Source organism: Lissotriton helveticus, chromosome 5_1 (assembly GCF_964261635.1).
Source record: "Lissotriton helveticus chromosome 5_1, aLisHel1.1, whole genome shotgun sequence".
Classification (NCBI taxonomy): domain Eukaryota; kingdom Metazoa; phylum Chordata; class Amphibia; order Caudata; family Salamandridae; genus Lissotriton; species Lissotriton helveticus.
In genome coordinates, this window is record NC_136065.1 from 138,802,209 (window position 1) to 138,825,029 (window position 22,821).

General features: G+C 43.1%; 1 protein-coding gene across 1 annotated transcript in view; it reads right to left on the reverse strand.

Moving 5' to 3' along the window:
- The window catches only part of CCDC187 (coiled-coil domain containing 187), a 282,400-nt gene that overhangs the window by 215,984 nt on the left and 43,595 nt on the right, over positions 1-22,821 (reverse strand). The window contains exons 6-7 of the mRNA XM_078640350.1: positions 7,175-7,309; positions 3,509-4,200 (exon numbers count right to left, since the gene is read on the reverse strand). Of these exons, the coding sequence (XP_078496476.1) occupies positions 3,509-4,200; positions 7,175-7,309 (827 nt within the window). The remainder of the gene's footprint in view (positions 1-3,508; positions 4,201-7,174; positions 7,310-22,821) is intronic.

A 22,821-nucleotide genomic window follows, 5' to 3' on the forward strand; every position in this document is an offset into this window, starting at 1 on the left:
AATCAGAAACTGATTTCAACCAAATTTTTGAAAAGCCCCCCATATTTGCGTACAAACGTACTAAGACTATACAACAGTTGATCAAGCAACCCACTATTACCAGTCATACCATTTTTAAAGGAACCATTCCATGCCACAATTGCAGCCATTGCAACAGTATAATTCTTGGATCCACTATGACTCACCCTACTCAAGGTACTACCATCAACCTTCTTGTCAATGCTACATGCGATACCAACAATGTGGTATACATGATAAAATGCCCATGTGGTCTCCCATATGTGGGTAAAACTGAACGCAAAATCAAAATTAGGTTAAATGAACATCGGAGTAACATCCGCACGTAAAACCTAAAATCCAACATTGCTGCACACTATATCCAACATTCGCACAACCCCAGCCAGATACGATTCTTGATTTTGGAAACAGTTGATAAACAACCACACATGGACAATAACAAACATTTACTACAGCGGGAGTTGTACTGGATATATCGATTACAGGCGGTTTAGCCTAAAGGACTCAATGAACGTCTTGAATTTAGTTGTCATTTATGATTCAGTCACGATTTTTGTGATATCTGAGACTAATTTCATTGTACATATATATCTCTCTATTTAGCTGTGATCTTGTTGTGATTTATGATTATCCTGTATTACATATTTGTTTAACATGAGGGCTTATAAAATATAGCCTACTGTTTATTTATTTTTTCCCCCATGCTGTTTTCAGTTTACCCCGTTCTTGTCACCTTTTTACATTATGCATCTCTCATTGCGGGATATTATCTCCTTAATGTAATACTCTCTTTTATACGCTGTCTATTTTCCATTTTCACCCTTTGTTGATGTACGAGATCTGTGTCTCCCACTTTACAATTCTATGTTCAAAATCACGGGTGCTCAGTACGTCTCTCTTTCATGTTTACTCTCTGAAGCATACTTTAACACACGTATGCGCATGCGTGGCGTCTTCCGGGTTCCTGCTTGTCACGGAGCCTGGTTCTCGCCTACACTCGGTCACCAGACGCTGACTTTCCTTTTTCTCACCACACCGGTAAGAGACAGCCGCTACTATCGCTTCGGATACTCTATGCCTCTTTGGCGTAACTTTGGGATGTTATCGGCACTTTCTCTATTTGTTCACCATTTTTTTAACACTTGGGTTTCTCTCGTATTTCGTGTCACTTTTAATGATGATTTTCGGTTCACGTTCACACAATTTGCGTTAATCCGAACCTTCCGATAGATGCCTATTCCCTTCGGCTTTCCTTATTTCACCATTCACTCTATATGTGCACGTGGGCTACCTTGTCGTATTTACTTTCTAGACACCAACCCTCAGTCAGACTATTATTTCACCTTCTGAATAGGTTCGTGCACACATGTACTGCCTTGCTCCTGGATACCTGCTAGTGTACCCATTTGTGTCATTTCTATTTACTTACAGACCCCCTGAGGAAGCGCACTTTTGTGCGAAATGCATTGGGGATTCTAAATAATGTGGACCACTAACACACTGTTTTATGGAGAATTAATTATGGAATATACGTTGTGATCATCCAGTCATATGAATAGAATATGATGATTAACAAATAAACTGTTGAAACAATCATGAACTTTATGGAGTAAAATCTACAATTCATTTTGGATTAATTGCGTTTAACAACATACAGCATCAACATGCTCAAGAGTACTCCAGGTTATTCTTACTCGCTGTAAGATTTTCTGTATCATTTGTAATTTAATGTTTGGCAGTTGCCTCAACACGCTACCAGGCCAGCGAAGGTCTTGGCCTCAACTCCTCCGTGATGGACCCCCTGCGATATTCCAAAATTTAGGCTTACCTAGCAAACGTCATTGGACCTACAGGGTATCTGCCGGTGCAGCATATGAACCGAAGGCACAGATGACTGTCGAAACAGCAGCATGCTTGTTTGACCCTCTCTGAATTCTTTATTTCTTTTTGTGAAACAGACTCCCAAAGAGGGTGCTTGTGCCTGGCAAACAAACACCCCAAAGGCACTGACCTGTAGGGAGTGTCTGCCCAGACACCATGGCCATTGTTTATTTTCCTACTGGCATCCCACACATAGGCAAAGAAAATCAGTGATGTGTCCCTCCCACCCCCCTTGAAAACCCCTGTCTTCGCTGTGAGCTGGCATCCCTGTAAAAGTTAGGTCAAGGGTTTGGAATAGTGATGCCAGCTCAGGTTCTGTCCTCAAAACAGGCTTACTGAGGTTGGGGAGCCAGGAGTTTGGTGGGGCAGGAACAACCCAAATTGTAGCATTGCTCTTGATCCACACAAATATAAATGAGGCCCTGAATAGATGTTGTTTTTAAAATATGTGTGCTCTCATAGACAGTAACAAACCACCTACTGTATCCCTATTCTTTCAGCAAAGATCCAAATTCCGAGCGTGAACAAATTCCCATTCCGATAAGGAAAGCGCACGTTTGAAAAAGTGCAGTACAAAAAATGTAGGTCCGTTTCTAAATCAACAGAGAGGCAATCTAAAGTTTAAAAAATTCTTTTTTACACAACTCTAATACTGTTCCCTGGTCCTTTTACCCCTACACTGCTACAGCAACAAATGATGGATAGAGTGCTGAGTAAACCAAACATTCACCCCCAGTCAACAGAACTGGGTTAAATCCATTGTCCTTTTGCTCACTACGCCACCACAGTTTGTACCCAGCCATATGCAAATCAGTCTTGGCCCTGCTCCTCGTTGGAAAAGTCCAGCCCAAACTGCCAAGCTGGGTTCTCCCTATACCGGAAACGAGGATCCTGGGACCAGTTTCGGGAATTCACCCTCATCAGCCAGGCTAGCTTGAATCCAATGGCACAGCAACCAAGGGACCCAAATCTGGGTCACATCGGCACGCCAGCGGTCTGACCGCCGATGTCATAATCAGGCCCTTAAAATTTGGCCCGACCTTTTGGCAGAACCAAACACGTGCTTCTGAGCAAAACTTTGGGCACTGGCACCGCTTCTTTTAAAAATTAAGCACTGGTTATATTCCTACTGACTGTATCAGTACCTTGGTTCCCTTACCGTAAGAGATGAGGAATGCTTAAAAAGCACCCAACAAATGGTTTTATCCAGTGTATGAAACTGAACATTGAAATTATCAAACAAGAATCAAATAAAGAATGTAAGCAACCTACATTAACAAAGCAAGGAAAAACAAAGAAAGTGAACACTAGCTACATTTTTCAAGTAATATCAATTGGAAGAGTGAGCAAAGAGGAAAAAAATATGATGGAAATGGAAATTGCCCACATGGATTCTAAACTAAAATAATTTGGATCAGCTTATCAACAATAGTAATCGGTTTTGATTAATTAGTAGTGCAATATTACTGACACAGTAAAGCAGCAAATACTCTTAATTACAATTTTACATAAGTACTTTTATAGCTAAGAGGTATGTAGTGACAAAAGGCAACAACAAATTAGAGAACATTTTCTTGTAAATTTAAATGAATTATATTACACTACCTACATTTAACTGGTCTTTCTTAGGTCCCAGTAAGTCCTTTTCCGGTATGGCAGCTCGTTTGATCGGCACATGTTCTCTTGCACTCTGTCTCACAGGCACAGCATCCTTCTGTTTCTTAAACAATTCCTCCATCCTTTTATTTTTCAAGTCAATGGCCTTTTTCTTATTCTTTCTAGCCTCAATTTCTTTCCTCTGTCTTTCAGCAGCCTTTCTGTTCATATACTCACGGACTTCTTCAACGCTGTAGCTTCGAACTTTAGAAGCGTTTCTCTTAATCTCTGTAGATTGAAGATTTTCCTTGTCCACTTGTTTTCCTGCTGGACTAGATGATGCTGACCGATGTCCTTTAGGGGGTGCACTTGTCGCTCTTCTGTCGCTGTTTTTTCTTGGACTCTGTTTGACTCCCAGCTTTGGACCTTCTCTTCTTTCCAAGCTTCCTAGGTCCTCTTCAGCTCTCCTGGAGGTATTTGCAAGAGGTTCTGGGGCTCTACTTGGGCCCTGCATGTTGTGTTGATTTTCAGAATGGAGCAGTTTAAGCACTTGTCTTGGGTCCTTAGTCTGTTTACTCTCTGTAGGCAGAATTGTCTTGTCTTGTAGTGCTTGGTAGACTTTGGGATCTGCCACTGGTTTGAGGTTCAGTTTATTTAAAGTGTTTTGGTCTTTCGGTACTGTGAGTGGGTCATCCATAACACGTACTGTAAAGTAATGGAACATAAAGCAGTATTTATTGGCATGTCTGATCATCCTGGCATGTTCTTTTCTCATGACATTTGTCTTTAAAGATGCATCTAAAACTCTAGATGAAGCAATTTTTTGGTTGCTGTTCAAAATTTTACAAAAAATACAGAAATTCCTCACTGCACACCTCATAACTTCATTTATGATATCTCTGATGGCATTATAAATTACACCATTGATGGATTCACTGTCGACATCACATATCACACCATGCTTGACATCATCATTTGCATCACTTCTTTAAACGTAGCTGTAAAGATGGAATACAACTTGTAAGAACTATGGGTCATGTGTGCAAAAATCTAGAATTGTAATTTCCAAGTTGTGATTCTTACCAAATTGGAATTTGGAAATTGCTTTTCCTAATGTAAGAAAACTTAAATTTTTTAAATAGCGATTCCTAGTGGGTCACAAATTGACCTACCTCATGAATATTAACGGAGTAGGGTGCACTTTGAGACACATTAGGGATGATAGACCACCATGTCTGAGATTGCTTTTCATTAAAAAAAATCTTTTTTTTCTAAAATGCAGCCCCCCTTTCCTTAAAGGAAAACGGGATGCGTTTAAAAACCTTTAAGTTTAATTTTTTTAGGGTAGACAGTTGCCCATGGGACCACCGGCTGCTATTAAAAAATATTTTTGTTTACATTCTCAAAGGAGAAAGGGACCCACGTGGGCTCCTTCCCATTTGACTGTGGTTATCACTACCTTTTAGTAGTCGGTAAAAAATTATTGTTTCGCGACTGTAATTCAGTCACAAAACATTCATACATACCACTGCGCTTCGATAATTGGAAGGGGCGACCTAAGAGTGTCCATGTTATGGCCAGCTACGCAATCACAACTCACCTCACTGCATTACTCATTACTTCACATTTGATGTCTCTGATGACATCATCAATGACAGCATCACTGCTGACATCACATATCACCTCGCACTTGACATCATCAATAACGCTTCTACGTTACATTTAGTATGGTTAAGTAGATTTATGATTTTATTTTAAATTCATGGGGCATGGTGTGCATTAGCCCATGTAATGCTAGGAAAAAATGTATTCCACTTGCTAACCTTTTTTTCTTTTTCGCCATGTTAAATTTACTTCTTTCCAAAGAGAAGCACATTCTTCCTAACTTCTGCCAGATTTTAGGGCTGTTTACTTCTCATTTCCACCTTGGATGGGATGTGAGAACCTTTGTGAAGACCCACAAGCTTGTTGGTGTCCATCAACTTTTCAAGGAAAGCCAACCGTGGAGCAGCTGCCTGTGCAATTGTACATACAAGGACATCTATTGATAAATGTAAATTCACATTCTGTGAATCCACAACATGAATTTACAATCATAAATCATGCCGCTTGACCAACAAGCTAAGTTTAGGCACTGAACTGGCTTTGTGAATAGGGCTTTCAGTGTCCCCATCGTGGCAACATACAGCAAGAAGGATCTATTTCCTCCACAGTCTAAAAGAGCAATTATTTTCAGCTTCAATAATGCTGTAACTGATGCAATGTGTAATGTTATATATAATGTCACCAGTGTTACTATCATTTACGTTCTTTATGATGAGATCTGTCTATATAGATAATCATGGCCATAGCAATAACACCCAATTTAATAACTACTTGCAGTAGTAAGTTTACTTGCAGAAAGAGCTTGTAGTTGAACTGCTGCTGTACCACTTTCAATGCCCAGATGTCCTCACAAGACTAAATCCACCTGTTAGATACACAAATGTGGAAAGTGCAATCCTTGTTTGTTATCATTGTTGTCAATCGTGGAATGATCTGTGTCTCCCAGGAAATCAGAGGATTGCAAACTATTAAGGAAATCACCCACAAGAATGTCTTACTAGTTGTGTGATGTCATATCATGGTTTTAATGAGATGATATGTCATGTTGTTTAATGAGATGTTATGCTATGCTAAATTTGTAATGTGATGCGATGTTATGGGGCCGAAAGTACATAGTCTGGAGTAATTCAAGTAAACATTCAAACCTTCTGGGTTTTTATTTGCAATGACCACTATCCACAATTGAGTGTCTGGAGCACGTCAGACAGGTTGGTTGACTGGATGCATTATTTCAGGGATGAAGCCCAGCAAAAAGACTAAAGACCAGCAAGGAAAGGGGACACTAGAGGGTGTAAGTCTGGGGGATCAACTGCGGAAGTCACATACTGAGGATGTAAGGAGAAGACGAGAAGAGCCTTGAATATATTGTGGATTGGCTGAGGATGGTCGGTAGGTCTTAGTTCTAATCAGGAGAATGCCATGCCCGTTATTGTCTGACTGCAGTAATGGATCAGGGTATGATTTTTATTTTGGTTGAAATCCCACTATATCAACTACAGTGCATCAGCACACCGTTGTAGAGACACTACAACATCAACACTTACCTACCCCTCAACTAGATTGACACACCACTACATGAAGTGACTGCATCAACACGGTTAGGTTTAAAGGAATAGTGTTAGGCTTAAGTTTACGATAAGGGGTGTGGTTAAAGGTAGATTTAGGTTAAGGATTAAGTTTAGGATAGGTGTCAGGCTTACATTGTAGGTGAGGTTAAAAGAGGCTATGTGTTAGGCTTGGGGTAAGATGCAAGCTTAGTTTTGGGCTTAGGCTTAGATAAGGTCTACAAAGAATCGAGCTATTTTGATAATGAAGTGGCCAATATACATATTGAGTCTCCGTATCAATAGGATGTAGTAGTTTTGTTTATGAAGTGGTACTTGAGATAGTAACATACTACTGTGTTTTTGGGATTATGTGGGATTATGAGAGTTACACCATTTTATCCATGGATGTTTATGGATTGGTCTGATCTTTGGGCACTAGGCTTAATGGAAAATGCAGAAGAGGATGGTCCTTAAAAAATATCTTGCATTGGTAAATATTGGATGCAATATCTTACACTGCCACATACCTGATTCGTCATCACTGGTCTCAAGTACATTTTTAGGTGCCAAAATTAGCTGTGAACGGGAGATAGGGGGGCCGAGGAGTTTGCGAACCAGTTTCTGCCCTTCCCGCCATGCTGAAGCACCATACAATTTAGACACTGCAAGGAAACAAAATAAAATGAAATCAGCTCTCTAATTATTTGAATGCGGTAAAGACAAACTTGCGTTTCCATGCTTTTTGTGCTTCAACCTCTAAGCCACCTGTCAGTCCAATCAGGAATCTATTGACTTTACGTTTTAAGGAAGCAATAGGAGGTGGTCCCTCTTCTATTTCTAGAACCCTACCCAGTCAATAGTCTTATCTATTTTTGATCATTGGCCCATAGGAACGAATGGAAAGACATTCTTAATTTGCAATTCACCATTAGAAATTCGCAAATTAAGAATGCAATTTCAAGGGTGCAGGGGTGTCCAAAGGACACCCTGTTGCACCCCTGAAATCTGCTTAGAAGTACATTTTGCACACTCACATGCCCCAAGGGCATCTGTGTGTGTAAAATGGAACTTTGAAAAATGCACTTTAGTGCATTTTTCACAGTTTTCGCAAATTACCATGAAGGTCAACTTCATGGTAATTTGCTCCTCTTATTTGCGAATTCACAAATTTTAAAAGTTTGTTGCATTGCATTTAAGGAATCTCAATTTGAGATTCCTTAAATGCAATCGCAATTTAAGAAATCACAATTTTGCGATTCGCACCATTTGCCAATGCAATTTCCTTTGATGCATGTGCCCATTAATTACAACATATTCTTGTTATTACTGCCAGCTCGTGGGTCTGGGTCTCTCAATATGCAACTTGTAGTTCTCTCAACTGATTTTCATATTATGAACTAGTCCACACACCTAAGTATGACAATATAGGCACACAATTCCATAAAACCATCCTAAATACATGCCTTAAAATGGGGAGGGTGCCTGAGTTGGACAACACAGGCCTGCGGGCATCCGTTATGAACCAGAGGCTGAAGGAGAAGGAGGAAATGTGAAGCACCAGGCAGAGCGCGGGGGGAACCAGAGGTGGCTGGGGGAATAAAGACCAGTTAAGATGGTAGTAGAGAGGAGGTGGATCCAGGGTGCCAAGAAGTATGATTTGGATCAAGTGAGAGGAGATTGCGGTCGGTGTGTGGGGGGGGTATGCAGCAGATGCTAGACACATGGAAGATTTTCATGTAATGGATCTGAACCGTACCTTAAGACAGTGGTTAGAAAAAGGCTCATATCCTTCCAATAAGAGGGAGAATTTACCTGTAGGTAAGGGGAAGGAATAGTGTCTTAGAATAGATAAATGTGAGCACTAAATATGGGAAAGAGGACAGGGGTGGAGCAGAATGATGGGAGAAGACACACAATGAAAACGGAAGAGGGTGGAGCAATAGAGGTGCACGAAACAGTGGTGGGAGTAAGGCAGAGGAAAACGAAAGAGAACAAAGAAAGTCTCTTGGGAGCAACTAGCAAGAAAGGAAAATGAGGGGTATGAATAATGAAGGTGAAGAGGATTAGAGGAGGAAGTGAGTGAAGATGAAAATAATGTTGAGAGTAAGGAGGAGATGAGTGATGATGCTGAAGAGGATACACTTTGCAGAAGAATGTCGATGATGTAGAAGGAAGGATGGGCCAGGTTGAGGAATCGAGTGGGGAAAACTATGAGAATGCAGTGAGAAGTAAAAAAAGAGGACGAACAGCAAGGGGGAGGGTAACAGAGGCCAACTCAAGAAAAAGTAGAGAGACAGAGCAGATAAGATCAACATAGGGAGGAAGGCAATAACAATGGAGAGAGGAAGTTAGGGATATGGATTATCTTGGTTGAGAACAATGGAGTGGACACTGAGATCTAACAGTGAAGGAGTAACAAGTAGAAAGGTGAAGGCCTGGCAGCCCAGAAGGGAGTAGTAAAGGTATCTGGGGTGGGTTATCTTAGGCCAAAAGCTGTCTGGATCTTCATTGAGTGCAAATGGAAGAGACCGTGCCCACCATGGTGGCAGGTGATCTCAGTTGTCACCGCCCCAGCAGCGCAGAAAATATCCAGGGAGATCACATCGCTAGGAGTGCTTGAACTCTCTATGTTTGATTACATATCAGGGAAGAGGGAGAAGAAGATCCAAGGGCACATGGGCAAAGTACGAGTGATACAGAAAATAAGGGCCTGATTTGATGTCGGCAGGAGTTGCCTCCAACCGACATCGCCGCGGATGTGGAACCGACCGACCTCAGGTCGTCGGTTCCAACACCGCAATTTGGATGAAACTCCCATTTCTCAATGGGAGCTTGTACAGGGGACCGAAACCGCCGGCAACATAAGTTGCCATTGAAAGATTTAAGATTTTTGCACATCCTTGCACTGTGTGGCAAGCACCTTATGGTGCCTGCCACACGGTGCAGGGATATGGAGGGGGCATCCCAGGTACACCCCCACGGCCACAACCGGAGGGCGAGGGTCGAAGGGGGCCATGGGAGGTGCCCCAAAGACACTTTCCGACAGCAGTTCCATGTTGGAAAGGCCAACATGGAACTGCTGTCGGAAAGTGCAATCATAATCCCGACAGCGGAAACGCGATCCGTTAGGGATTATGAGGGTCGGATTAACCGTCCGGTTTAAACTCCGACCTCTGTCTTTGTAATATGGTGGTCGGAGCTTAAACCTCCGACCAACATCCAAATCAAGCCCTAAATGTCCTCCCACCTCATGCCAAAGACAATTGAGAGCTGTTACATGGGGGTTTGACATTACGGTTACCATTTTGATAGAAGCATTATACTCAACAGAAGATTTTTTACTTTCCGCCGGAGATTCAAAGGTTTCTACACCCAGGAGTTTAGGACCGAAAAGCAAATGTTCACTTATTAATATCCCTGTGACCAATTAGCAATCTGAGGCCAGGGCAGGCCAGCCTATGAGCTCATTTGCTCTGGACCTTAATTTGGGGGGACAGGAAACAAGGGAAAGCTGGAAGGATCCTCTAGGTACAAGGGAGTCGGCAGGCATTCTGACAAGATATTTTGCAGGGTAGGGTAGGTTTGTAAGTATTCAAATGGATGAAAGTGATGTGGGAGCTAGACACCACAATGCAGAGGGCTGCTGACTCCTATATGCCACCCCTTCTGGATGGCTGTATGGCTTCTCAGCTGCGACTGATGCCAAAGAAAGAGGGTGCTGAATTCAGAATGATTTACCATCATTCTTTTCCACAAATTTATTCAGTTCATCACATCTTGGAGAGAGTCTTGTTCAGTATCACACATGCCCTTGACTGTGCAATGCAGCAGAATTAGAGCCAAGAAAACGACAGGGTGACTCTTGGCCATCGCTGTTATTAAATCTGCAGGTAGATTGCTGCCTGGAAACCCTGACAGATATCAACCCTAGGCTAGGCTGTGGAGGGAGGAACAAATGAAACAATGGAGGATGAAAGGAAAGAAAGAAACGAGCAAGGGATGGATGGATGGAAAGGCAGAGCGGAGGATGGATATATGGATGGATGAATAGATAGATGGATACATTGTTGGAAAACGGATGGATGGACAGGAGAAAGGCTCGATGATGGAGAGAATGAAAAAAGGCAAGATGGATAGAGAAAGGAAAATGTTTCTCTCTGTACTCATGGGGGCGCTGTGCCATGATCTGTCTTTGAAAGCTCAAAGTAGGAGATCAGGTCTATCTCCCACCTGCATGAAAATGCCTAAAGCCCTTTTATATTCCTGTTTTTAAATCCTCACAGTCCGCTCCCGTGCAATGCTTTTTGGAGCCCAGACAAAATATTATTTTGCCATTTGGACATTTCTGTTAACCCCAACGAGAAGACTATTTTGGGACTATTGTTGAGTAAGCCGCCTATGGTGGCGCCTTAATGCGATTGCTCATAGTGGTCTCAATGTAGCACCAAACCTGCTCTCAGCCTTTTCCCAAAATATAGCACCAAAATCCGGGTAAAGCTGGTGAACATTTAGGCGCTATGACCTTAAGAAAAGGCTCCTGGCTAGGGAGACAGGCGGCACTCACACTTTTTATCTAGTATCATTCTGTGTTTGTGTGGTTGGGCAGTGTGAAGGCTAAATATAACACTGACAGCTACATTGCATTCTACATACGGTGGCTTAAGTAAACCACAAATTGTTATGAAAATGCCATCTGATAATATATGAACTCTACAATAACTGTGGCCTGCTCTGTGTTTTTCGCCCTTCATTTTAATGGATTTTGTGAAGAATGGCCCGGTTTTCCCTCTGAGACCCAGCCCCGAGCCCCTGCCGTGTGCTCACATTCATCACGGCGGCTGCCAGTGTCAAAGTGTCTTTATCGGCCATTAGTTCCTGTCAGGGATGATGTCAGGGCAGGGCTTAAAATACGAGATAAATCGGAGGTCAGAGGTCGGCGACACAGTACTTGAGAACTTGATGAATTGAAAATGTGACGCCGTTAACCAAAAATTAATTTGCAATACCTGGAAAATAGCAGTTCATATATTGTGAATTAAACAGAGTACACGCGGCCTGAATGGGGTTTATTGAATATATCGTTCATTATAGCGCGATGAAAGCTTTATTAGCGCCAGGCGACAATGTGTTCATACTTCAGAATTAAAATCATGGGGGTGCCACTGCTGTGTCCAGCATACACGAGTCCTTCTTCTATTTCTTGCTTCTGAGCGTTCATGATATGTAGTTTTGACTCTTGCATTCAGAAATGTAATCATTAACAGGTGCATGCATCAATATAGGCTTTTGCGATTCCTTAATTGCAATTATTAAGGAATCGCAATTAAGAATTGCAAAAGCCTATGCATGTAGGAATCGCTATGAAGTTAACGATTCGCAAACATTCCTTAATTACGAGTCGCAAATAAGGAATGCCTTCCCATTCATTCCAATGGGAGATTGCATGCGCAATTTGCGTATAACAATAGGCACTCGCAAATTGCGCCTGCAATTTCAAGGGTGTCAAAAGAACACCCTGTTGCACCCCAGAAATTGATCTGTGCACACATGTTGCACACCTACGAGTGTGTAACCTACAACTTTGAAAAATGCACTTTAGTGCATTTTTCAAAGTTTTTGCAAATTACCATTAAGTAAAAATTGATGGCAATTTGCGCCCCCTATTAGCAATATTGCAATTGCGATTCCATCACGCATTGCATTTAAGGAATCGCAATTTGCAATTCCGTAAATCCAATCGCAATTTAAGAAATCACAATTATTTGCGATTTCTTAAATTGCAAGAGGCTGACAGGTTGTTGCATTGCAGAAGCCCTTTTTGAGGGTGCAAACGGCCGATTTTTGCGAATCGCATCGTTTTCACTCGCAAAAATGGTTGATGCATGTGCCTGTAAGCGCCTATGAGAGGAAATCTGCAATGCACAAAAAAGCGCTTGCTTGCTTTTTATTGTAAGCAACGCACGGGCCTCAGTGTATTACGGTACAGAGAGCGGCTCTGCCCACCCTTTCAGCTGACCATAGCCTTGGGGGAGGAGTTTGTGCTGTCAGTGTTGTAGCCAGTAGGGAACCTAAAGCTTGCCACACTGAGGATTTTGGACTTCCATTTCAGAGACTTAAGGCCAGATTTAGATCTCAGCGGACGGCTTACTCTGTCACGAGGGGTGACGGATATCCCGTCCGACGAAATATAAATCCCATAGGATATAATGGATTTTGACGGAGAAACCCGTCCGTCAAGATCTAAATCAGTCCCTTAGTCAGAAGGTAAAACCTCTATCAGAATAACATGGTTTGTGTATCTGACAGCGCTACATTGCGTTCGCCCTTAAATTGCTCTGAGATCATATCAATTGCAACCAGATGACCGCGGTTGGTGCTTCACACTTTTTGACACTCATGTGCTATACATCTATTAAATACCAACATTATCTTAGATTTCCTTGATTATCTGTCTAGCAATTTATTTGTAGGGGAGTATGGAGGCCATACTCAGCCACACCAACTAATCAAAGCCATTTTTGAAATTCCTTTTATTGCAAATGTACAAAAACATACCTAACATACAAAAAGAGCAATTTTTTCTTCAGTTAAGATCTGCAAAAAATCATTCAGTGTCCTAAAGATACAAAGAGCCACAGTATTATAAAGTCCATATTAAGGCACGACTTATCTTTGGAAAACATTATACTTTCCTAGTTCAATACCATCATCATACATTTTCCAGATTTGATTCAATTTTTTAAAATAGGTTACTAAAACGGTAGCAATACCCTAGCTTGTGAATTGTAGCAGCTTTATTAAACCAAACACTAAAATATGGAGGTTCCTTTAATTTTAAATGTGCATGAATTAAGGAGCATTCCAAAAGAACTGATATAAAAACAAACTTTAAAGCTACACTTTGAAGAAAACAATTTTTTCTAGCTAACTCCTCCAAAATAAACATGTAACATAATAAGTAGCGGAGAGAGAGAGATAGATAGATAGATAGATAGAGGGTAATATGGTCCTTTCTTGCCATCTTGGGGATCTTATGACATTCGCAAACCACACGTCCTTCGGCCTAAGGGTTAATCATGTCACCAGAACCCCTCTACGGCGAAATCGGAAGACTGTGTGGAAGACAAAATGTGAAGACAGTTTGTGAAATGCACAAAATGAAAATCGGAAGGTGAGCAGGCAAGGGAAGCGAGATGGATGTTTCCCGCTTGCTGGTGGAATGTGTTTGAAAATCGCTATGTGGGAGAATAAGATGCAAGATATAACAGGATCAAAACGAACTGCATTTCACAAACTGTCTTCACTTAAAGACCGAAGAGCAGCGATGAGGCATAAGTGAACAAATAAAGTTTTTGCCATGCTGTTGTCTAAGTGAAGAAAAAACTGACACACCTGTTTGGATTTGCACTCTGTAGGAGGACTTAAACCACGGTGGTAATTCACGTGGCCAATCAAAGGCAGAGACTTCGACCCGTAATCAAGCCTCGCAGGAGGAGAAACGCGTTGGGTGTACTTTACCTGTGCAACTTCCCACTTGGATTAAAAGCCTTTTTCCATATTTCCATCGGGTGTCGGTGTGCCTTTCTTTAAGGAAAGAGAGGCATTTTGTGGTTGTTTGAACATGGTGCTCCGATCCCGGAACACTGGCCCGCCCTGCAGGGTCTAAGGCTCATTCATTGGAGCAATTTTTGTGTATATATATATATATATTCCCCAACATCTTCCACAAAGAAAGAAAGTAAGCCGCACACCAGCAGCGGAGCTTTTGTGTTTTTATTATAAATGCTTTCTCTCACCCGGCAGTCCTGACATGTTTCGCTCGACCTTCGAGCTTTTTCAAAGGTGCGCCGTGAGTCCTTGTCCTTTCAGCTGATGGAAACCATGCTCTCATACTTTATCCAATTTGACACGCCCCCAATGGCTGCTGAGACTCCTGGTCTTTGTAGTCTGTAATGGTTCCCAGGCTGAAAGGTAATGTTTTTCAATTTCAATTATTACACAAAGGGTCCGTTGCGCCTCTGTGAGCCCATTTTCAAAGCTCACTGTGGTCCATTACCAAAGTCAGTCTTTGGCGTTCACCGCACTGCCCTTAACATCTCTGTACCTCCACCAACGGTTCCTTTCGGGCAGGCATGGCGCTCTTTGCAGGAGGTGCGTCGCTTTACGGCAGAACCAAGCCGTTACATATTCCCCAACATCTTCCACAAAGAAAGAAAGTAAGCCGCACACCAGCAGCGGAGCTTTTGTGTTTTTATTATAAATGCTTTCTCTCACCCGGCAGTCCTGACATGTTTCGCTCGACCTTCGAGCTTTTTCAAAGGTGCGCCGTGAGTCCTTGTCCTTTCAGCTGATGGAAACCATGCTCTCATACTTTATCCAATTTGACACGCCCCCAATGGCTGCTGAGACTCCTGGTCTTTGTAGTCTGTAATGGTTCCCAGGCTGAAAGGGAATGTTTTTCAATTTCAATTATTACACAAAGGGTCAGTTGCGCCTCTGTGAGCCCATTTTCAAAGCTCACTGTGGTCCATTACCAAAGTCAGTCTTTGGCGTTCACCGCACTGCCCTTAACATCTCTGTACCTCCACCAACGGTTCCTTTCGGGCAGGCATGGCGCTCTTTGCAGGAGGTGCGTCGCTTTACGGCAGAACCAAGCCGTTACATATTCCCCAACATCTTCCACAAAGAAAGAAAGTAAGCCGCACACCAGCAGCGGAGCTTTTGTGTTTTTATTATAAATGCTTTCTCTCACCCGGCAGTCCTGACATGTTTCGCTCGACCTTCGAGCTTTTTCAAAGGTGCGCCGTGAGTCCTTGTCCTTTCAGCTGATGGAAACCATGCTCTCATACTTTATCCAATTTGACACGCCCCCAATGGCTGCTGAGACTCCTGGTCTTTGTAGTCTGTAATGGTTCCCAGGCTGAAAGGTAATGTTTTTCAATTTCAATTATTACACAAAGGGTCAGTTGCGCCTCTGTGAGCCCATTTTCAAAGCTCACTGTGGTCCATTACCAAAGTCAGTCTTTGGCGTTCACCGCACTGCCCTTAACATCTCTGTACCTCCACCAACGGTTCCTTTCGGGCAGGCATGGCGCTCTTTGCAGGAGGTGCGTCGCTTTACGGCAGAACCAAGCCGTTACATATTCCCCAACATCTTCCACAAAGAAAGAAAGTAAGCCGCACACCAGCAGCGGAGCTTTTGTGTTTTTATTATAAATGCTTTCTCTCACCCGGCAGTCCTGACATGTTTCGCTCGACCTTCGAGCTTTTTCAAAGGTGCGCCGTGAGTCCTTGTCCTTTCAGCTGATGGAAACCATGCTCTCATACTTTATCCAATTTGACACGCCCCCAATGGCTGCTGAGACTCCTGGTCTTTGTAGTCTGTAATGGTTCCCAGGCTGAAAGGTAATGTTTTTCAATTTCAATTATTACACAAAGGGTCCGTTGCGCCTCTGTGAGCCCATTTTCAAAGCTCACTGTGGTCCATTACCAAAGTCAGTCTTTGGCGTTCACCGCACTGCCCTTAACATCTCTGTACCTCCACCAACGGTTCCTTTCGGGCAGGCATGGCGCTCTTTGCAGGAGGTGCGTCGCTTTACGGCAGAACCAAGCCGTTACATATTCCCCAACATCTTCCACAAAGAAAGAAATATATATATATGAGAACCAAGTCCTTCTGTGAGCTAACGAAAACCTCCACGCCGCTTCATCATCAGGAACGGACCACCACAAAGGAAATTTTATAAAGTGCAAGTATTTATTCTACAAAGTCACAACATGACGCGTTTCGACCAGGTTGCCCCGGCCTTGATCACATATATATATATATACTAGCAGCCCGTCCCGACGTTGTCCGGGTATAAATTGCTGCCGGCCAGTAGTATATTGTTTTGTAGGATTTCGTTTTGATAGCATTTCTTATCTGTGACAGGCCTGTGAAACGCTCCGATTCACAGTGCACTGCTGATGCACTTAAGAGTGCGCGTTCAGTAGTGTGTGAACTCGAGTTTCCCTACTTTATTTTTCCTTGCAATATTATATAGTGCGAACTCGACAACATGGCATGAGCACAATTTGCATTACAGAAGAACACATTCATTTGTGGTAGGCACGAGGAGACAAAGCGATTTGCCTGGAATCACAGGATGTTGAGCTGATGCAGAGATTCGAAAGTAGCTCCCCAGCTCTAAAGTTCGCAATTCTAGAACTTGTGGCGGGAGGTGTGTCTAAAAGTGTATGTTGGTGCTGGCCATCAATGAGACAGACCTGTGCATTTTTCAAATCGGTGGTGAAAAAATATGAGTATGTTGTTGATTCCGCAACTTTCTTTCCGCATACCATCACTCCACATACTTTCATTAAGAAAGTACCATGACTCCGAAATGCCATTATAACGCATGGCATTACATTTTATATGCTTTTACCACGCATACATTTACAACGAAATTCGTTGTAAATGCATGAATGGTAAAAGCATGTTTTTTTTAAATGTTTGGATAAGGTAAGTATGGGTATAGGGGTATATGTTTTGGCGTACTGAGGTATATGTTTTGGGGTGTTTGGGTATTTTAAGGGTTCAGATATAGTTTTGGGTTATGGGGTACAGGGGTAGTTTTAAGGTTTAGGGATAGGTATGGGTTTTGGGGTACAGGGGTATTTTTAGAGTTCAGGGCTAGGTTTGGGTTTTGGGGTACAGGGGTATTTTTAGGGTTCAGGGCTAGGTTTGGGGTTTGGGGTACAGGGGTATTTTAGGGTTCAGGGGTAGGTTTGGGTTTTGGGGTACAGGGTTATTTTTATGGTTCAGGGCTAGGTTTGGGTTTTGGGGTACAAGGGTATTTTTAGGGTTCAGGGGTAGGTTTGGGTTTTGGGGTACAGGGGTATTTTAAGGGTTCAGGGCTAGGTTTGGGTTTTGTGGTACAGGGGTATTTTCAGGTTCAGGGGTAGGCTTTGGGTTTTGGGGTACAGAGGTATTTTTAGGGTTCAGGGCTAGGTTTGGGTTTTGGGGTACAGGGGTATTTTTAGGGTTTAGGGATAGGTTTGGGTTTTGGAGTACAGGGTATATTTAAAGGGTTAAGACGGGTTAGTGCTTAAGGGTGTTGGGGTATTTTAAGGAGTAAGGGTGGGTTATGATTATGGGGTGCGGGGCTATTTAAAGGGAGCACGGTGGACACCCGGAGCTGGAATGTACAGAACCTGGGCAGAAAAAACAATTAAATATTGGGCACAACGCTCACTTTTTTTTTACGTAATCCCGCGCCCCGCACACGCCCACGCCCCCAGCACACGCCCACAGCACAAGATATGAGACATGGCATGAAGGGCGGAACGTACCACACGCCTCCAGCGTTTGTCACGCCCCAGCACACGCCCACAGCACAACGCAGACACGCCCACAAGGGACTACTTTTCTGGCACGGTTCTTTTACCTTTTAAATGTATATGGTGGGCGTCTGCATAGCCTATGTCCTTCTGCTGCAACTGCCCTTTCCAACGCTGTATTGGGTGTTGTGATTGGTGCTGTGGTTCCTGAGATTACCCGCCTCAAAGGTTTGGGCTCTCTCCTTATTATATTAGTATAGATATACATAGAGAGAGAGATATATATATATAGAGAGAGATATATCTATATATATATATATAGAGAGAGATATAGATGTATATACACACACACACATATATAATTATTGATTGTTGAAAGCAACAGCTGGCCTAAAATGGCCTGCAGAGACTTGAAGGAGATGCAGTATTTAAAATGCTATAATTAAAGTCTGTCTGGCAGCAGATAGCAGGTTAAAGGCTAATGTTAGCTGGACTGACAATGATGTATGGCATGAAGTGATATGTGAATGCGAGGGGTTGTAAAAGAGGCGTCAGCCAGGGAATGTTTTCCTTGTTTTGGGCTGTTTTTATAGAGAGCCTATTTAGAGTGGATGGTGGCAGGAGGCAGAGTCCCACCTTTTACAGTACAGCGTTATAAATAGAGAGACATGGTCAATGAGAAAGTGCCAGATTAAGGCAGAAACAGAAGAATAGAGAGACAAAATAGGAGAGAGAAGAGAGTGGCGGAGTTGGAGAGCGGCATTTAGGCTTATTCGCAGGGGAGTCTTGAAGCCCTCACTTTAGCAGCTTGAGTGGGGGGTGGGGGTGGAGCTGCCACTGGGCTTGTGTGTAACACAATGCCTTTACAATGTTCCTTAAGGGTCCTAAGGCTTTGATAGGCAACACTGTGCTCCAAAACACAAGGTTATACTCAGTGCAAAATAATTTGATGGAGCTGTGGATGACAGAACACAAGAAACAGTGTGAGGTTACAGGAAAGAAAGACAGGACGAATAAATGGATGGATGGATGCAACAGAGGAAGGAAGGATGGATGGATAAGACAGAGGGAGGATGGACGGATGGATGAATGGATGGATGAATGGATGGGACAGAGGGAGGACGGATGAATGGACAGATGGATGGGACAGAGGGAGGATGGATGAATGGACAGATGGATGGGACAGAGGGAGGATGGATGGATGGATGGATGGATGGATGGATGGATGAATGGATGGATGGATGGGACAGAGGGAGGACGGATGAATGGACGGATGGGACAGAGGGAGGATGGATGGATGGATGGATGGATGGATTGGACAGAGGGAGGACGGATGAATGGACAGATGGATGGATGGATGGATGGATGGATGGATGGATGGGACAGAGGGAGGACGGATGAATGGACAGATGGATGGGACAGAGGGAGGATGGATTGATGGATGGATGAATGGATGGATGGATGGGACAGAGGTAGGACGGATGGATGGACAGATGGATGGATGGGACAGAGGGAGGATGGATGGATGGACGGATGAATTGATGGATGGGACAGAGGGAGGTTGGATGGACGGGTGGATGGATGCATGGATGGATGGGATGGAGGAAGGATGGATGGATGGACGGATGAATGGATGGATGGGACAGAGGGTGGATGGAAGGATGAATGGGACAGAGGGGGGAGGATGGATGGATGGATGAATGGGAGAGAGGGAGGATGGATGGATGGATGGATGGATGAATGGATGGATGGGACAGAGGGAGGATGGATGGATGGACAAATGAATTGACGGATAGATGGATGGATGGGACAGAAGGAGGTTGGATGGATGGACGGATGGATGGATGGGACAGAGGGAGGATGGGTGGACAGATGAATGGATGGATAGATGGGACAGAGGGAGGATGGATGGATGGACGGATGGATGGGATTGAGGGAGGATGGATGGATGGACTGATGAATGGATGGGACAGAGGGGAGATGGGTGGATGGGACAGAGGGAGGATGGATGGATGGCCAGAAGGATGGATGGGACAGAGGTAAGATGGATGGATGAACAGGACAGAGGGAGGATGGATGAATGGATGGATGGAATTAAGAAGGAAGGATGGATGGGTGAATGAGATGGATGGATGAATGGGACAGAGGGAGGATGGATGGACAAACGGATGGATGGATGGAAGGAAGAAGGAAGGATTTATGGATAGAAGGACAGATGAATAGATAGAAAGACAGATGGACAAAGAGAAAGAAACAAGATGTAAGGATACTTCAGGGAAGCAACGGAACAATGTCGCCTTCACTCGCTCACTCAGTGCCATTCAGGACATGGCTCGCGGAGGCTACTTTAGTATTCTGGCTACCCCCTTGCATATTCGGTACTGCATTTTCACAATATTTTGTGCTGTATCATAATTTTACTTGCTCTTTTATATTGATATTTCTCTACCTCTTTTTATGAAAATTGTGCATTTTTACACTTTTGGAATGTTTCGCTGATTTTTTTATATTTTCATATCGTAGCAATAAATTTCAATAGTGGGTCATATTACCAAGACATCTTCTTTAATTATCATATTTACACAATTGTATTTGTATTTCGATAAAGCAGAGTACTGAGTAGTAATTTATGGCACTTTCGAGAAGTTTATATTTCATAGATACTGTTTAACGTCTGTTTTTGTAAAACACTGCACCACAGCATCCAGTGGAACAGCTTTATCAATCAGTAAAAGGATAAATATGGAATGTGAAAACATACAGAGCAACATTGACTTTAAGAGAGAAAGATGGTGCCTTGAATACAGTGCCACTGTCTTGATATTAATACAGACATGGAACGTACACGCTTCCATACTTCCTTTCATATATATCAATTTATGTTAAAGACACTTACCAACTTTACCACTATATACTGATGTGGATTATACACACACCAAGCTTCCACACTTCTATTCATGCATGTCAATTTAGGTTTAGCACTCTGAGCAACTTCATCAATTAAGTGATATATAGTTTAACTATATATCCCTTTGTCTGGTCTCACAAATGCATACACTACAGCAAGCATCAGAGATGAGCCAATTCTAATCAAGAAGTTGTTCGCAATCTTCCCCGAGATGACAAACCCCAGAATCTTAAATAAAGTGCTCCTGCCACCACTCATGGCCATTGGGAAGAGATATCCAATGTGTTCATGGCTAAGAATGTAGGAAAGGGACTAATGTTTCATGACACCAAAGCCAAGTCCCCATTCTTCCCAAATAACACAACAGAAGGTTCTGCATTTACTCAGGTGAGCCATCAGCAAGTTCAACAAGCATTGGAGAAATTAAAGTGCGCAGCCTGACAGCCATTTCCTTCTCAGCCGTGTTAACAAAAACTGTATGGGCACTTTGTATGGGCACTTTGGCTCTAGACATAACTGCGCTCCTGTATGCCTCAATCAGATCAGGAAAATTGCAAAAAACACAGTTGATGGACAGAATGTAGAACAATGTCATACATTCACCCCAGTACAAAGATCTGGGCCTAAATCCATCGTTTTTTGCACTCCACACCACCCTGGGTTAGACACTGGCTATATGCAAATCAGCTCTGACCCTGTGCCTCATGGGAACAGTCCAGTCCGAACTACCAAGCCATGTCTTTCCCAGACCGGAATCGAGCAGCCTAGGACCGGTTTCTGGCTATCAGCCGTCATCAGCCTGGATAGCTTGACTCCAGTGGTGAGAAGAGCCTGGGACTCAATCAGATCAGGGGCAGCATGAAGAATGCGGAATAGCCAGACCATCTCATCGTTCTTGACTTACTTGGTGTATACAACATTGTGGGCACTGAAGCATTGTGAACCCCCCCGCCCCGCTTTCACAGCTTTTTTAATCGGGGTGTGTGGGGGGTGTTGACACTGCATCTCTGCAGCCAAAAGCTCTTAAAATACAAATTAAGGGAAAAACTTAACAGAGGTCAGAGGTTTGAAGCCAATCATAGTAAAAGAGGATCAAACTCTGAAATGATGAGAGAAAGAGAGGGAAAGTGAGTGTAGAGGCATAACTTCGATTGGTGCAGCAGATGAGGGGGCTACTGAATCTAGAATATTGCTCTATTCCGCACTTTAAATGGAATCTGGGGCCCATTTCCTTCCTTGCAATGTCCACAATACGTTGCCTACGCTAATAAGAGAGTGAGGGGGGCTGAGACGAAGAGTGAAACGAAGGAAATATGTAAAGAAGAAAGAAACTGTGACAAGAAGAAAAGGCCAAAAGCATGAAAAGATGTATGCAAGGGTGAAAGGACTGATGGATGGAAGTATAAAATAACATTTGCATGGGCAGGTGAAATAATGAGTGGCTGGAATGAAAAAGATTGGCTATATGGATGGGAATAAGATGGATGAATAGCTGGAAGTGTGACTGGAAGAACAGAAGGGTGGATGGAAGACTGTAATGCAAGGATTGATGGAATGGTGACAGATGAATGGATGGAAACCTGAGAAGATGGATAGATGGATGGGTGCATGGGAGGCTTAAACGATGGAGATGAATGCACCTTACCTAGGGTGCATAGGGCTTTCGCGCTTCACTCACCCGATGGCATTAGAGGGTATAGCTCGAGTGGGGGATATTTTAATTTTTTAACTCCCTTGATGGTGGGTATTAAACAGGTCTGCACATCTCGAAAAAATGGGGTGGATCGGCTTTACAACAGAACTGAGCCTTCGTAGCAGGCGTCAGCCAACGAGTCAGGATCAGCAGTACTATTGCATCAATCAAACGTGTTGCAGGTGGAGTACCAAAGTATTCTGATATTTCTACACTACTTAATAACAGGTATTTGCATCATTTGGCAGATGTGA